Genomic DNA, 18,011 nt, shown 5'->3' on the forward strand with positions numbered 1-18,011 from the left:
GGGGTGTTTTAAATGCTCTTTGTACCTGCCTGCTAATTTTAGCTGATTTATATTCATTTATAGCCTCACCTCCTTACTCACAGTTCCGAGATCCTCACCATTAAAACATGTTCCATTTTTGTTTAGTTTTAAATCAAAAACCGATGATCTCATAACTTCCCAATGCAAACCAAATCCAGTTTTCACTTCAATTCTCAATATCCCCTGGACACAGGCACAGAGTACCCATCAATATGAAGATGTTTTGGGCTCAAGTAGTTGCTTTCCAATAAAATAAAAAATATACTGATGCTACCTCCAACATCCATTCTGCTGTCTGTACTCTTTAATGCCGGGTTAAGGGTTAAGAACGCAGTCTGAGCCACTGTCAGATGTGATGGCAAATCTCTTAATTCACTCAAGCCTCATGAAGTTTGATCCCGTCCAGATCAAAGCTGTTTGCTTGAACTTGCAGCCTCGCTCACTGTGGACGTATAATCAAAAGGATGCACTCACCAAGACGGACCTCCTGTGAAATCAGGCTCCAAGAATGACTGAAGCAGCAGAGAAGCACATTAAATGATAGAACATCCTGATTTTTAAATACTTTGTGGGAACTTTCACCTAAGAGCATCACCACATGAATTACAATGGAGAACAATTATCGTTAGCTTTGCTGAGCAGTCAGGTCTGGGCATTAAATGTGACTCTGGTTGCATTGCCTACATTGCCAAGAACAAATTGTAAAGGCCTGATGGCAGAATGTATCCTTACGATATCCTCTGGGGGAAAAGGGTACAGGAGTCTGAAGTCAACCACTTTCCCTCTGCCATCAGATTTTTGAATAAACAATAAACCACAGACACTGCCTGAGTTTGACTTTTTCTTGCCCTATTTAAAGATTTATTTTGTAAGGTGGTTTATATCAATGTTTGCAGTGTTATGGTGCCTCAAAACAACAAATTTTATGACATGTTCATGACAACAACTTCTGATATCCCCAAGGATAACCACATTTAACAATAAACAGCTTCAAGGGAAAAGGTAAAGGGAATACCATGGAGATCTGGAGCTACTTGTCAAAAACTTCCATTGTACAAACTACTTTAGTAAACCCCAGAATTGGCAGCAGAGGTAAGAGATGGCAGTAAATTGATATTAGAGTGGCCAGATAGAAGTTCATTTTGTAATAGGTTAGTTCAATGTAATGGGTTAGTTCAACTCTTGATTCTCCACACAAAATCTGAGCCTAGGAATCAACCGAATGACTTTCAGAAACCCAAAATAGCAAAGGTTGGAAGCAAAATACTGTAATCATTTAAGTCAATAGTCCTACCCAGTTACAGGAATTGATTTTTATCAGAATCATGAAGTGTGTTGTTTTGCAGCAGCAGGCTGTGGATTACAGGTGCAAAATTGCTATAAATTACAGGCCCGTAAATACAAGGTTAAAAAATAAATCATTAATGCACAAGATTTAAAAAAAGTGAGCTGGTTCATTGTCCATTCAGAAATCTGATGGCAGAGGGGAAGAAGCTGTTTTTGTAACATGGTGTGTGTGTGTCTTCAGGCTCCTGAACCTTTTTCTTGATAGTAGCAATGAGAAGAGGCCATAGCCTGGGCTCCTTGATGGTAGAGGCTGCTTTTTTTGAGGCATTGCCTCTTAAAGATCTCCTTAATGGAGTGAAGATTAATGCCTGTGATGGCGCTGACCAAGTTCACAACTCCCTGCAGCCTTTTCCTGTCCTGTGCACTGGCACCTCCATACCCGTCAATGACGCAGCCAATCAGAATGCTCTCTACAGTACACTTGTTGAAATTTGCAAGTCTTTGGTGACTTATCAAATCTCCTCAAACTTCTAATGAATTATAGCCGCTGGTAAGCCTTCTTCATGCATGGATCGACATGATGGCCCCAAGATGTTGAAACACAGGAATTTGAAGTTCCTTACCCTCTCCTCTGCTGTTCCCTACATGAGGACTGGTTGGTGCTCTCGTTTCCCCTTCCTGAAGTCCACAATCTATTCCCTATTTTTGCTAACATTGGGTCCAAGGTTGTTGTGTCAACGCTCAGCTAGCTGATCCATCTCACTCCTGTACGCTTCCTCGTTACCAATAACCCAGAACCAGTAACTGCAAGTTAAGGTTTACCATTTTTTTCCAGTCCATATCACAGAGCCAAAAATGGCCAGTTCGATTAATTAGTGACAGAAAATAGGATAGGTAAGAAACCAGGATGGAAATGGCCACATTTTAATTCTTAGCTGATCAAAATAGAACAAAATATCCACTAGAAAATCAAAGATATTATGTAGTTAACATATAAAGAGTTGGTCTGTTACTGAAGGAAATGAGAAGGAAAACAGTTATCTCAGTAACTTTGAAAACATGAAATATTCCAAACGCTCATGTTTACTGAATATCCACACAAACATTAACCGAAATACTGCATTAAATTTTAAAAGGACAGAGACTGATTTGGTTTATTAAATTCAGAAAAATCCTACATTTTACATGCATCAAATGAAAAATGAGTGGCACGGTTGGCATAGCGGTTAGCATAAGACTGTTATAGCGTTGGCGATCGGTGGCGTAGCAGTTAGTGTAACACTGTTACAGCTCAGCGATCAGTGGCGTAGCGGTTAGCGTAACACTGTTACAATGTCGGCGATTGGTGGCGTAGTGGTTAGCGTGACATTGTAACAGTGTCGGCGATAGGTGGCGTAGTGGTTAGTGTGACAATGTTACAGTGTTGGCGATAGGTGGCGTGTGGTTAGCGTAAGACTGTTACAGCGTCAGCGATCAGTTCCAGCATTCGAATTCAGTGCTGTCTGTAAGGAGTTTGTACATTCTCCTTGTGTCTGCGTGGGTTTTCCCCAAATGCTCTGGTTTCTTCCCATCCTTCAAATCAGTGTAGGTTAATTGGGTGTAAATTGGGCAGCATGGGGCTTGAGGGGCAAAATGGCCTGTTACATGTCTAAATTAAAAAATACATTTAAAACTTTCAAAAATATTGTATGTGTGCAACAAATTGAATGACTTGTGAAGAAATATTTTGTATTGTTGATTTATTTACCCCCAGACTTGAACACTTTAAAGCCCACCTGTCAGCTTCAAATGAAGCTCCTATAAGACTCTGCCGTCAGTGTCTTCACTGATAAATCTTGTGCACCTAATGTCCCTGTTCGTGCCTATCCACTCAAAATGGTAAAGATCTTAAAATGCTCTTCCTGTCGACCAGATCTCTCCACGTGCAGGTTCTTTTTTTCTATCAATAAAGGGTTTGGACCCAAAATGTTGTCTGGCCATTTTCACCCATGGATGCTGTCTGACCTTGCTGAGTTCCTCCAGGAATTCTTTGTTTGCTCAATAGTCCAGTATCTGGAGCCTCTGTGTTTCAAATTCTCTTTCCACTTTTTACAATTCAGTTCCATTCAGGTCATAGCCTAGGGACATGGCTACCTTCACATAGTGAGTGAAATGTGCTTATAAATGCTGAGATATGCAAGAGGCCAGAATGGATAAATCATTAAGAGTTAGGGAGTGATGGAGAGAGCCAATGAGATTGGGTTCAACAGAGAAACGCCCTGAAATTATCGTCCCCCTTTCCTCCTTTAAAACGCTCTTTAAAAGTTCATTTGTTGACCCTACTTCTGGTCACCTAATGTTTTTAAATTCAAATTTTCAATTTCGGCATACAACACAGTAACAGGCTATTTCAGACCACTAGTCTGCGCTGCTCAATTTACACCCAATTGACCTACGGTACGATTTTTCAAACGGTGGGAGGAAACTGGAGCCCCTGGGGAAAACCCATGCAGACACGGTGAGAACGTTCAAACAGACAGCGTGGGATTCGAACCCCCGACCTGATCACTGGTGCAGTAAAGGTGTTACACTAACCGCTACACAAACCATGGCAAATTTTGTTTCATGATGTTACTAAGAATATGTTCAGTGTGGTACAGGTGTATAAGTGCACTTCTATTTCAAATACCGTCTATACTCATGTAAAAGTCAATCCCATGTAAATGTCGATCTAGAATTTTCCATACATCTCGTGTAAAAGTCAATCCCATGTAAATGTCGATCTAGAATTTTCCATACATCTCGTGTAAAAGTGAATCCTAGTCTCTCACCTCGGCCCCCAGCAGACTGGAGCTCCCAAGGCCCAAGCCATGAACTCATGCCTCAGTCCTGGCTGCCCACTTCAATGCCTTGAACGTGGACTCGGGTCTCGGCCACTCACCCATTGGAACTCTCGATGCCTCCAGTCATGCAGAGACTGCGGTCAAAAGTAGTATCCATGTAATGGTGTTAAATAAATTAACATTAAAAATAGACTATAAAATTCAACTTTTACATAATATGGTATTACTATTGGCTTTGATTTGACCATCCTTTCAGGCACAGATTCCAGATCATAACCATCCACTAAGTTTAATTCAAAAATTTCCTCTTGATGTCAATAGCTTTTACCAATCAACTTAAATTTGTGGCCTTTGCCAATAGAAACAGTTGCCTCTTACATACAATTTCAAAGTCATTCATAATCTTGAATCAAATATCCTTTAACATCCTCAGCTCTCAGGACAACCACGCCATCTTCCTTACGGAACTGAAAGTCCTCATCCCAGCTAATATTCTGGCAATTGTCCATTCCTGTGACAATGTTAAAACCCATTTTCCATGATTGTCATTGATTTATTGTGGTGAATCTTGAATGTAATCTGAAACTAAGTCCCCACAACAAATACTCTGCCAGCTTTTTGCTAATACCTTGAAGAAGGCCTGAAACATTGGTTATATTTCTTTACCCCACTATGGACGCTGCATGAACAGCTGTAGTTTCTCCAGTGTTTTTATTTTAAATACTGTACTTACAAAATACTTTCATTCTTTTTTTTTCTATTGTATCATGAGATTATGACTTTTGGGGATATTGTCTCATTTATCTAAACCTAAACAGATTCAACATTTCCACTGAAGTTTCAGAAAACCAGATAATGGTGAGCCCAGCAGCTTAATGAGAAGGATCAGTTCATTCTCTCATCCTTTCTCTATCTTTTGACTAAGATTCCAGACGCTCCAGTCAGAATGAACAACATCCCTGAACATTCCCTATCATTTTCTCTTCTATGCTTCAATCTTGAGCACGGGCCAAGCCTACTCAATTACTCCTCAAAAGATAACACCTTATCCCAGCAATCCATCTAGCCAATCCATTCTATGCAAGAGCCAAGACCAGCAAATCCCTCCTTGAGTATGAAGATAGAAGCTGCATACAGTAGCAGTGGTCTTATCAAATTTCTGCACCAATCTTTATTTTAATACACCAATCTTCTACCAAGGAAATCCCTGAACTGAAACTATTTATAACATCTGTCCAGATTCTGGACACTAAAACTAGTGTCCTGTGGTCTGCATAATTAGGCCAGCATGCAACTTGTAACCATGTGCCAGTTTGGGTTGCAAGTCAAAACTTCCTAAAGACCTGCTACAACGACAGTAACAGGTTTCATTAAAAAGAATAATTGGGCCTGTACCTTTATGTCAAACTTTGCTGGTTTTGAATCTTGATTTCACTTTAACTGTTGAAGATTTGCTAAGTGCTTGGAAGGGGGAATCTGACATTGCAGTGAATTGGAGCACTTGATTGTTCACTTTTCAGTGAAAGAGCAAGGAAAATTACAGCTCCTTTTAACAAGGACATGATTTTATCATTGCTTAACAAACTTGTGAATGAGAGCAAGCAATATAACAAATATTTAGTCTTTGTATATTATCCTGTTTATATCAAAATTTGGACAGGTTAAACATCTTCACTAACACTGTAGAGAAAGGAACTGAAGAACAGCATGGTCAATAACTGTTTTGAAACATGTCAGATCGCTTCATCCTTTCTGCATCTTCTAAGGACAGGTTAAGGTAGAAGTAGATAGGCTCTTGATGAGGAAGGGAATCAGAGGTTATAAGACCGTAAGACATAAGAGCAGAAATAGGCTATTCATCCCATCTAGTCTGCACCGCCATTTAATCATGAGTGGATCCATTTCCCCACTCGCCCCCACTGCGCAGCCTTCTTGTCATAACCATTGATACCCTGGCTTATCAAGAATCCATCAATCACTGCCAATGACCCGGCCTCCACAACCGCCTGTGGCCACAAATTCCACAGATTCACCACCCTCTAGCTGAAGATTTTACCCCACAACTCTGTTCCAAGCAGACACCCTTCAATCCTGAAGTTGTGCCCTCTTGTCCTAGACTCTCCCTCCATGGAAAACAACCTTTCTACATTACTCTGTCCTCGCCTTTCAACATTCAAAATGTTTCAATCCCCCACCCCCCCTCGTTTTCCTAAATTCCAATGAATACAGGCCAACAGCTGTCAAACGCTCCTCATAAGCTCACCCTTTCATTCCCGGAATAATCCTAGTGATAACCCTAGGTTACAGGGAGAAGGCAGGAGAATGGGGTTGGAGAGGGTAGTCAATCAGCCATGATGGAATGGCAGGGTGGACTTGATGGGCCAAATGACCTGATTCCACTCCTATGCCTTATAGTCTTATGGTTAAGCCGAGGCCTGTCTACCCTCTCAGATAGATTTGAAAGATCATCTGACACCATTATGACAAATAAAACAAACACAACGAAGAAAGGATTATCTGTGTGGGAGCTTGCTATGCACAATTTGTTCACTGCAATTCCTACCTTACAATTGCACCTCAAAGAGTACTTTGTTGTCTGGGACATTGGAAATCATTGCAGAAATGATACAAGGACAAATTTATTTATTTTCCTTTCAATTTGAGATACTGAAAAGATTAAGATCATTAATACCTGCAAAAAGATCTTCAACAAAAAAAATTAAAGTAGTTTTCCATTCATTTATTGACTCAGTTGCATATTAATTGCTAATAATTTTGGGGAATTTTGGACAATAAAAATCAAGAGTTGATTCATTAACATTGGAATTAAATGCAAGTCAAACTGTCATGCAGCAAGATTGGTTAGGGATAGTAGAGGAGTACACACCTGGGCTGAGTGACATAATGGTCAGGTAATGGATAATGAAACATGAAAGGCTGCAAATACCGTGATATAGACATGCTGAAGGAACTCAGCAGGTGTCACAGCATCCACAGGAGGTAAAGATAGATTACTGACGATTCTGGCCTGACCCTTTCCTCAAGGAATGAGAAAATGCAGGCAGGCGCCTGAATAAAATAAATAGCAGGGTGAGGAGTGCAGACCAACAGACAAAAGGTGAAAAGGTGATAACTGGATATGGAGAAAAGAAAGGTGAGAATTGATTGCAGGGGTTTGGCTCTGTGAATGCAGAGCTGGGGTAAAGGAGCCAGAGGGAAGAGGGAGAGAAAAAAATCAGGAGTTACATGAAATGAGACACAGGGAAAGATGGGAGGGGGGAATTAAAGGAAACCGGAGAAGTCGATGTTAATGCCATCCAGTTGGACAGTGTCCAGATGGAATATGAGGTGTTGTTTCTCCAATTTGCAGGTGGTGTCAGTCTGGCAGTTCATGAGACCATGGACAGACATGCCGGTAAGGGAATTGGCTGGGGAATTGAAAAGGGTGGCTACTGAGTGATCCATGCTGGTGGCAGACAAAGCTAAGGTGCTCCATGAAGCGATCTCCCAGTCTGCGTCCAGACTCTCCAAAGTAGAGGATATTGCAACAGTTTAATTTGAAGTTAACTCTATTAACCATCAGTTCATGGAGGGGGAGGAGAGAGAGAGAGAGAGAGTATGTTTTACCCCTGGAGAGCAGCTTTCAGAATGAATTATCCTGATCAGGGAAGGAAGGAAGTTATGGATGTCTGAAATTCTGTATACTATCCCCTGAAGAGAGCATGGAGGTGATGGATACATTTTTCTGACACAGACCTACACTTTGTGGGTGTCATTTACTGCATGAACATTCACCAGGAAGAGTTGTGCCTGGCTCTAGAGTCAGAGACAAGGCTTCCCAGGAATCTGAACGGCCACAATCTGTCTGTAAGAGTAGCAACTCGGGATTAGCTAGGTAGGAAATGAACATTGCTGTGGCTGGATAAGGGAGTGGAACATCGCTGGTGTAGAGTGTGCAAGCACAGGTGGAAATAAGACATTCACCATTTGGGTAGTAAAATTCTTTTTGTTACCAATGAGAATGAAAAAAATAGAACATGGGATCATGCTTAACCCTTTGCTGACCATTAACTTGCTGACATCATTTCTGTTAAATTGCTCGTGCAGTCTAAACTGGGTAACTGAGACAGCATAACTTACAGGCCATTCAGCCCAACTGTGCCATACCAATGTTATTTCATCACATTGGTATTCATGGCAGTTCAAGGATGGACAAATGGAGAAGTGCAAATCTGCATAGGAGTTCCCCACTGCCATCTCTCAGCTGTCCTACCATAGAACATAAGAAATAGGATCAGGAGTCGGACACCCGGCCCTTCAAGCCTGCTTCACCATTCAATGAGATCATGGCTGATCTGATGATAGGCTCTTCTCCACCTACCTGCCTTTTCTCCATATCCCTTAATTCACTTATTAAGTAGAAATCTATCCAATCTTGTTTTAAATATATCTGCTGAGGTCATCTCCGCTGCTTCATTGCGCAGCGAATTCCACAGATTCTCCACCCTCTGAGATACGCAATTCCTCCTCACCTCTGTCCTAAATTTACTACCCTGAAACCTGAGGCTATGTCCCCTAGTTCTGCTCTCCCCTACCAAGGTAAACAACTTACTTACCTCTATCCTATCTATGCCTTTCATAATTTTATGTTTCTACAAGATCCCCTTTCATTCTTCTGAATTCCAGTGAATACAGTGCCAGATGACTTAATCTCTCCTCATAGGCCAACTCCTTCATCCCTGGAATCAACCCTGGTGAACCTCCTCTGCACCTGCAAAATAACCTAATGCGATTCATGCACAAGCACTCCCAAGTCCTTCTGCATGTCAACATGCTGCAATGTCTTGGCATTGAAATAATATTTTGCTCTTCCATTTTTCCTTCCAAAGTGGATAACCTCACATTTGCCAACATTATACCCCATCTGTCGACCCTGCCCACTCACTTAACCCATCTATATCTCTCTGCAGACTCTCCATATCTTCTGCACAATTCAGCAAATTTAGATACCCTGCACTCTATCCCCTTTTCCAGATCGTTTATGTATATCATGAATATTTGCGGACTGAGCACCGATCCCTGCAATACCCTGCTCACCACGGATTGCCAATACAGAAAACATCCCTGTATCCCAACTCTCTGCTTTCCATTGGTTAAGCATTCTTCCATCCATGCTAATATATCACCCCCTAAGTCTTTTATGTGGCACCTTATCGAATGCCTTCTGGAAATCCAGGTAAACAACGTCCAGCTGCTCCCCTCTATCTACCGTGCTTGTAACATAGTGTAATGATATCATTCAGATGGAAATGATGTTACTGGGACTAGAGTGCTTGAGTTATAAGGAGAGGCTGGATAGGCTGGGACATTTTACTTCTGGAGCCCAGAAAACTGAGGGGTAACCTTCTAGAGATTTTAAAAATCATCAGGTGCACAAATACGGTTTATAAATCAGAGTCTTTATCTCAGGGTAGGGGAGTCTAACACTAAGAGGCATAAGGATTTAACGTGAGAGGGAAAAGATTTAAAGGGGATCTGAGGGCTAAGCTTTTCACAGAAAGGGTGGTGAGTATGTGGATCGAGCTGCCAGATGAAGTGGAAGAGGTGGGTAAAATACAATTTTTTGCAAGAATTTGGACAGATACATGGAAAAGAAAGGATTAGAAGGATGTGGACCAAGTACAGGCAGATGGAACAAGCTTAGGTAGACACTTTGGTCAGCAAGGACAAGTGAAGGCCCTGTTTTTGTTGTTTCAACATGACAAATATTTCCCTAACCTAGAAGGAGGAAGAGAGCAATGAGCAAAGGCATCAAACTTCTGGGAGACACTCTTAGTAAATTCTAAGAGAGTAAAAACACACAAAAATTCTGGAGGAACTCAGCTGGTCTTGCAGCGTCCAAAGGAGGTCAAGGTATATTCAAGACACTTTTACTGCCATGTAATAAAAACAGTGCAATATTGTCTGCCATGGGCAGAAATTGCCTGAAGCACCTCTTACAGTCAGAGAAAGAGAAGCCCTGACATCGTAATATAATGTCGATAATATAAAGATACATTACCGGTGTGATACATCTTTGCCTCCTATGGACACTGCAAGGCCGGCTGAGTTTCCTCCTGTGTATATTTACTACAATCACAGCGTCTGCAGACTTAATTCTAAAGAGAGGTCATGTTAACAGATATGTGAGGTCTTCATACTTAGGTGTCTTCTCACCACTTCAGTGGGAGGAATGACACAGGAAACCTGGTAACAGGGAGGAAAAATTAAACCGCAAAGTATGATGGTTGGAGAGGGGTGAAATGGTGGTGAATGTAAAGACTTTTATAAAGCATGAAAGCAAGTGTGTATTCCACCTGTCATGAGGTGAAGGAGAGAAGGCATGAATCTGGCAACTGGTGCCCTGTCAGAATCTGAAGAATTAATTTCAATTTCACAGATTCCAACAGGACACAAAAAAGAACCTTGATGACAGACCCATCAGCAGATTAATGTGACCACAGCCACATCTTGAGGCTTCTGTTCTTTTTGTTTGTGCCAGTAACAGTGAAGTTGGATTTGAAAAATTAACATGAGACAAGAACTCCTGTTGAACTGGTATTGTTTGTTATTATGAGAATTGCCTCTGGCTGACTTAATCCAGCACTTCAAAGTGAATGGTCCTCCCTGTATACACAACACCAGAAGGATTGCTGGAAGACATGATAAGGGGATGCAGAGACCTAAAACATTTAAATAGTTTGAGAGGAGCAGGCTCTGTCAGACACCCGCCTCTTTGATCTTGTATAAAGCATTTCTGAAAGTAAAAATCCATCACCAAGCACTAAAAGTGGAGCAGCCAGGACACCGCCATAAAATAACGCAGCTTTTAAAAGCAATGGGTTATTTATCCCAAAAAAAAGCATAAACTCAGCATTTTAACAACTGCAACTCAGCTCTGCCTTGTGATTTGTGTGGCTAACTAATGATAAATCCTCAGCTCATTTGGTGAGGCAATTCAAATGTTGCTCCCTCTCCAGTGGTGAGCACAAAAGCCTGCAGAAGCTGTGATTGTGGAGGAACTCTGCTCACTGAACCTTGCCTGACAATTCAGTCACTAGATCATGTTAGAAACACTTTCCCACGAGTAAGGGGAAGGGCACAGAAGGAATAATAAACTGTCTCATCAATGCCGTGCCAGTCTTGTATGTCTTTTGGCAGAGCAGTACTGATCCAGGTCCCTAGATGGATTGTAGAGCGCGTTGAAAGAATCAGAGGCTTGTTGATCTAAACCAAGGCTTTTATTAACCAGAAGACATGTAGGTCGACCAGTCCAGAATGACCTGGTCTGGCTAGAAGCAACTCTTTTAAGACCTGCCAGTAGGCGTGGCTACGCTCTCAGCCAATCACAGTCATCCTACACTACAATCTGTACATTGGTGATAGAATCTGTACTATCACATGGACATGGTCTGAAGAATTAGAGGGTAGAGGTAAAGGGGAGGAGGCAAACAGATCAATCAGCATCCATCAGTTTTGTTGCAAAACCAGGGTGCTCACAGTCCCGGGCATATTCTTCCAATTGTGCACTCATTTGTAATCAGCACAGCAGGGTTGATCTTGTGAAACCAAATATGATCATTTACCGTTCTCATACTTGGTACCCTCTGGACAAGAAGCAATCACTTCCTTCAGAGATTTTACCACCTCAGTGTTGATATTCATTGGAATGGAAGGTGAGTTGAAGTTTGTCATCATCCATTTGTACAAGTGCAACCTGATGAAACAGCGTTCTCCGGGTCTCGGAACAAAAACATGCAGACACACATCCAGATATTACACACATGTGGACAAATGATACATATGCAGAATGTATATAGATATATTAAAAAGAATTGAATATTGTTGAATAAGTTGTAGTCTTGGAAGGTTTGTGTGAGGAGTGCATTCAGTCGTTCAGCACCCTCACAGCCTGTGGGAAGGAACTATTCCTCAGCCTGGTGGTTCTGGCTCTGATACTCCTGTATCTCTTTCCCAATGGGAGGAGCTGGAAGATGCTGTGTGCAGGGTGAAAGCCCTCTTCAAACGATGATCCTGGTAGATCACATCAGTAATTGAGAGGGAGACCCCATTGATCCAAGGTAAGATCATTGATAACGACCATGGAACAGCAACATTACTCGTCCACAGTCTGGCCCAATGTGGCCCTCGACTCACCAATGTGGATAATTCACACTGACCTGGAATGCCATGTCAAAAGGATAATTAGGATGGGCATAAGTGGGCCTTGTTGGTTGTATTCATGTCCAGAATAAGAATGAAGAAAGAAACAATGAACACAAGATGTTGTTGCTCTGCCTACTGGCTCAATCCAACTTTCTCCTGTAAAGTAGTAAAACACAAACATCCGTAAACACGGGTTGAAGTTATTTATACTGTAAAGTACAGTCTTTGGGAATAATGGCATGCTGGAAAAGTTAGAACAATGACCATAGCACTAGATTTAAGATTCTTTTATTGTCCTGTAATAGTATAGAACATTGTAATATTACATAAAATTGCCTTCTGCCTGCCTTAAGGCAGACAAAGAGTCACCATTAGTGTTGCCCGGGGCCCCTTATAGTAAAGAGAGAAGTAAAAGAGAGAACACTCAGTGACTCCTGCAGCCACAGATTCCTGTTCGATCCAATGGCAACCCGAGCTCCAGATCCAAACCTCCAACACAATCAGGAAGCCTTCAATGCCTGCAATTTTCAGGAGTCCTTCTTGGCCTCCACACCCTCTTGAATCCCAGTACTGATACCTGGTTCCCATGAGCTCGTACGTATGAGTCCCTGACCGCAAGTCACCTGCAATCTGTGTGGGTCCTTCAGCCGCTGGTCCCTTTGCTGGTTCGCCACTGTGGTCACTGTCCTGTAGGATTGTCTCCTCTGCCTCTCCTTCTCAATGGGAGATGTTCTCCCTGTTTCTGGTGCCCCACGCTGCTCCACTGCCATCCCAGAGTCTGCTGCCCCTCCAGGCCATTGGCACTCAGAGGAAAACGAGAAAATCTGCAGATGCTGTGGTGCAGTGTAGTGCACAGTAGGGCTGGAGAAACTCAGCAGGTCACACAGCATCCATAGAAAGTAAAAGGCGGTTGATTTCTTAGGTTTGATCCCTTCTTCGGGAGTCGGAGGACACTCACAGATGGTGATACAGCCAGTGAGAACACAGGTGGATGATAACAGAAAACTCAGGAACAGTGAGACATCAGCAGACAGCAATGGGTAAATGAATGAAACACAAAAGTCTGCAGATGCTGTGATTGTCGTAAAAACACACAGAAATGCTGGAGGAGCTCAGCCGGTCTCGCAGCATCTGTAGGAGTTAAAGATGGTTCGGGCCTGGGCCCTTCAAGAACAAGAAGGCATCCGAATAAAGGCTGGAGACAGAAAGGGGGAGGTGTCCAGTCAAAAGGAGTTAATTGAATATGAAAAAGGGAAAGGTGAGAATTGATTTTGGGTCTGTGAAAGGAGAGAGAAAAGGGGAGGGGGGGAGAGAGAGAGAGAGAGAGAACTAGAATCAGAATCAAGTCACAAAATTTGGTGTTAAGCGGCAGAATTGCGATACAGACATCTGACAACAATAAAAGTATTAAAAATAAAAATAGTGCACAAAAGTGAAAACTAGAAGAAAGTAGCGGAAAGAAGGGGGGCTAATGGAAACCAGAGAAGTCGATGTTAAGGCCATCTGGGTGGAGGATGCCCAGATGGAAGATGAGGTGTTTCTCCAATTTGCAGATGCTCTCAGTCTGGCAGTGTGTGAGACCATGGACAGACATGTCAACTAGGGAATGGGATGGGGAGTTGAATGGGACGATCGGTAAACACTGGTATCAATAGCAGCAGGAGTAACAGTCAGACACCAACATCGAACTAGAATGGTGATAATCAGAAAATTTGCAATGATACTGAAAAGCAGAACACTGTCACTTTAAAATGCGGCTGTCAGGTTAGAACAGTGCAAAGTGTGGGATGTTTTACTGTGTGTGACCTGCTCGAACCATGGTTCATAGCATGGAAGCCATCAAGCATAGTGATGAGGAGGGGGGACAAGCTTAATGTTATGAAAACATTAAGACATGACTTATCTCTGGTCTGTTGACATAGGACATTATCCTTATCAAAATGATCAACTGTCCTGTAGAAATTTATTAGAAAATGTAAAGGGGGGAGGGGGTTTAAAACAAACATATAAACCATTTTTATTAATTGCATTCCCCAAATTTCAACCACATCATATACAGTGACAGGGTCCAGAAATTTCACAGTGGTTCAAAAATCAGTTAAAAATCCCACGGGAATGTTAATAAAAAATCACAAAATGCAAACCAGGGATCAGCAGGTCAGTTGGGCAGCAAGCTCTCCTGAAGATTACAAAACATTTCCATTCCAGCAAAGCTCTGATACTTTCAGCTACTTTAGCCGACTATAATTCTGCTACTCGAGTTCTGTGTGAACCCACTTTAAAATGTCCAGATATGTCAACAATATGAATTTCACATGCCTCGACTCTTTTAATGGCCATTAAAAAAGCACTTAAAATTTATAAGGCCAGGCTACTTTAGCTGCTAACTTCAGGCATGGGGGCTGAGCAACAAATTATTTTCCAGAAGCTGCGAGTAATAAATCCTGGTCAGTATGATGCTCTCCTCCCTCTCTCTACGCCCCCCCCCTCCCCTCTCTGTCTCTGGTGATACATCTCATTTACTGCCCCTACCCTTTGCCCTCTCCCTTCAACTTCTGTTTCAAGTCATCTGTAGTGCAATGATGAGTCGCACTACAGAGGAGAGGTGGAAAATCTCGTGATATGGTGCATGATGAACAACCTGAGTCTCAACGTGGGCAAGACGAAGGAGATGATCATGGACTTCAGGAGGACTGGGAGCAATTATCCTTCACTACACATCAACAGTTCTGTTGTGGAGAGAACCAAGAACTAGGTACCTATCGTGGACTCACTATGCAATGGCACAACCAAGGAATTTTGCTGCTGCGCGGGCAGTCTGAAAAGGAATGTGCAGGAATTTGGAGTCAGTTCCTGCACTATGATTTATTCTGCAGGACCTCTACAACTGTTTTGAGGAAGCTTCCAGTGTAAATTGTACCGTAAAAATTTGTTGACGGTCATCCACTCTACTGCACATCCAACCACCGGGACTGTTGCACTCAGGTACTTGCAGTCTGAAAAGGGACCCAGTGTGAATGACCAAACGGGCAGTAATTATGTTAATTTTTTCTGTGATTTTCCCGACATTGCAGTAAAAAAAACATAATTAAGTGGACACCAATAAGTGGACTCTCAATCTCCATCCATTTGATAATTTTTTTGACATCTGGCTCACTGCTGTGGTGTTGTCAGTGAAGTTAAACATGGAGATGGAACCATATTTGGCGACATATTAGGGGCACAGAAGCAGTACAGTAGAAGGCTGAGTATTCTTCTTTGCAGGGTGAGGTAGTTGACTTTGATCGTGGGGTAGATAACTTCCCACCCTCACTGATTGCGTCTGGTAGATAGAGCCAAGGATCCAGTCCAAAGTTTGTGGAATCGTGCTACATGAAAATTAGTTGCTATATTCCCTACATTACATTAATAACTGGACCCCATTGCAAAACATCCTGAAATTCTGAGAGGCGCTGCAATGCTGCTTTTCTTTCTAAACATCAATCATTTCTTTCAACCCATTCCTCATTTACAGAGTGCTGGCTTCTTCCTCAAGAATTACTTCAATTCTGTGACTGAATCTATTACTTGTAGGAAGTCAGACCATGACAGGGGTTTCAAGTGCAAACCCAAAGCTTATACTCACTATATAGCTGCAAGTGTGTTATTACCCATCGTCAGATGCCACTGAGGCATGTCCAGGAACAGAAATTAATATATTTCCTTCACTCAGAAATTGAAGACGAACAAATGTCACATCTTAAGTCAACATTAAAGGAGAAAAACTTAATAAGCTCCACAAAACATTCTCCAGTCCGCTATTTTAATCTGAGTGATGACCTGCTTATTTTGAATCAGTTACATACTTTGTCAAAATTGAATGTGAAGGATGATCATGAAATGTTTAACAAGTGTAATATCACTCACATTTATTTAACTAGGAATGTTCTGCCACTAAGTGACCTCTCCACTGCTAATTGGGGAAGAGAGTTCCAGATTCTATTCCTTTCGATGTAAAGAAATGTTTCCTAGAGTTATCTGAACAGCCTGGTTCTCACTTTAAGAGGATCTCCTTTTGTTTTGCATTCCCAAAAAGGATAAATTATTTTGCTCTAACAGGGCTATGAACATACTGCAAATACAAACTGCCTTCTAAATGCGATGGAGCACCTGCTTAGTCTATGAAAATGATTCTCAAAATCACGGTGAGAATGGCACAGTTAGTGTAGGGTTAAGCACAACGCCTTTACAGTGCCGGGGACCGGGGTTCGAATCCAGCGCTGTTTGTAAGGAGTTGGTTCATTCTCCCCATGTTTACTTGGGTTTCCTCTCATCCTTCAAGACATATAGGGGTTGTAGATTAATTGAGGTATTTGGGAGGCACTGGTTTGTGGGCCGGAGGCCTGTACTGTGCTGTACGTTTAAATTAAGAAAAATGTAAAAAATATAAGTGCTGTAATCTGCCTCTTTCATTCATGGTACCAATCTTAAAGTATTTAATTTTTTTTATTATCAGGGTATAGATGTGGCTGCTGAGGCCAAAAATGTATAACTAATCTCCAGTTTAGCCTTGAGATGGATGAAAGAAAAATAAAGGGTTATAGTGTAGGGAGGGTTTTTTTTGGGTAGGTCTATATAGGTTGGCACAACATCGTGGGCCGAAGGGCCTGCACTGCCCTGTAATGATGTGCTGCAATATTCTATGTTCTAATGTGAACCATCTTCCTGAACTGGTACAGTGGTGTGGCGGAAAAGATGCTGCACAGGTGATTTCAGAATCTTGACCATCATCAAGATTTCCTTCATTTGATAACTTCCTTCTTTCTGTTCCCTTCAGGCGAATGTTTCCAAGTTACAAGGTAAAGGTTACAGGAATGAATCCAAAAACTAAGTACATTCTGCTGATAGACATTGTGCCTGCAGATGACCACCGTTATAAATTCTGTGATAACAAGTGGTAAGTGCTTGAAACCTGAACTCTATACCAACATGTTGTGGGTTGGGAGAAGCTATGGTTTAACAAAAAGAAGCTGCTTCTATAAATCATCGAATGACACCACACAGAAGGCGTTCATGTGTTCCATGATGGCTATTTGAATATGAACATAATCACTACTGAACCCAAGCCCTCTGCTCGTTAGATTGCCACAACTTTGGACATCAGATGCTACGAGACAGATGCCAGAGTATCCCATTCCCCTGCCCTACCCCTATAGAGTACAATTCACTTCTTTTTGCAGCATTGACTCAACTCCTTCCAGCCTGTTTTTCCCGTACTACTAGTCAGAGGGTCATAAAATTAATGTCTCTTTCCAGCCTCTTGACTTTTTTTTGCCAATTACTTACAAATCTATCTTCTTTTGGTGTCCACTTTCCTGCCACAAAAATCACAAGACCCCTGATGGTCACAGACCTGGTGAGACTCGTCTAACAACTGCTCATTTTGTACAGGATGGTGGCTGGAAAAGCAGAACCAGCCATGCCTGGGAGGTTGTACGTGCATCCGGACTCACCAGCAACGGGAGCCCACTGGATGCGACAACTTGTCTCCTTCCAGAAACTGAAGCTAACCAACAATCACTTGGATCCATTTGGACATGTAAGTGAGCAGACGGGAAAAGCCATTTAATTAATGTTTACATCTGTGATACACAATTCAGGGGACTCATTTATCAACAAGCAGTAATATCACCTTGC

General features: G+C 42.0%; 1 protein-coding gene across 4 annotated transcripts in view; it reads left to right on the plus strand.

Annotated features, from left to right (window-relative positions):
- tbx4 (T-box transcription factor 4) overlaps positions 1–18,011 on the plus strand; it is a 158,622-nt gene that overhangs the window by 96,166 nt on the left and 44,445 nt on the right. For all 4 annotated transcript variants that reach the window (XM_069911460.1, XM_069911457.1, XM_069911458.1 and 1 more), the window contains 2 exons: positions 17,152–17,271; positions 17,766–17,913. In XM_069911460.1, the coding sequence (XP_069767561.1) occupies positions 17,152–17,271; positions 17,766–17,913 (268 nt within the window). The remainder of the gene's footprint in view (positions 1–17,151; positions 17,272–17,765; positions 17,914–18,011) is intronic.

This window comes from Narcine bancroftii, chromosome 14 (assembly GCF_036971445.1).
Source record: "Narcine bancroftii isolate sNarBan1 chromosome 14, sNarBan1.hap1, whole genome shotgun sequence".
Lineage (NCBI taxonomy): Eukaryota > Metazoa > Chordata > Chondrichthyes > Torpediniformes > Narcinidae > Narcine > Narcine bancroftii.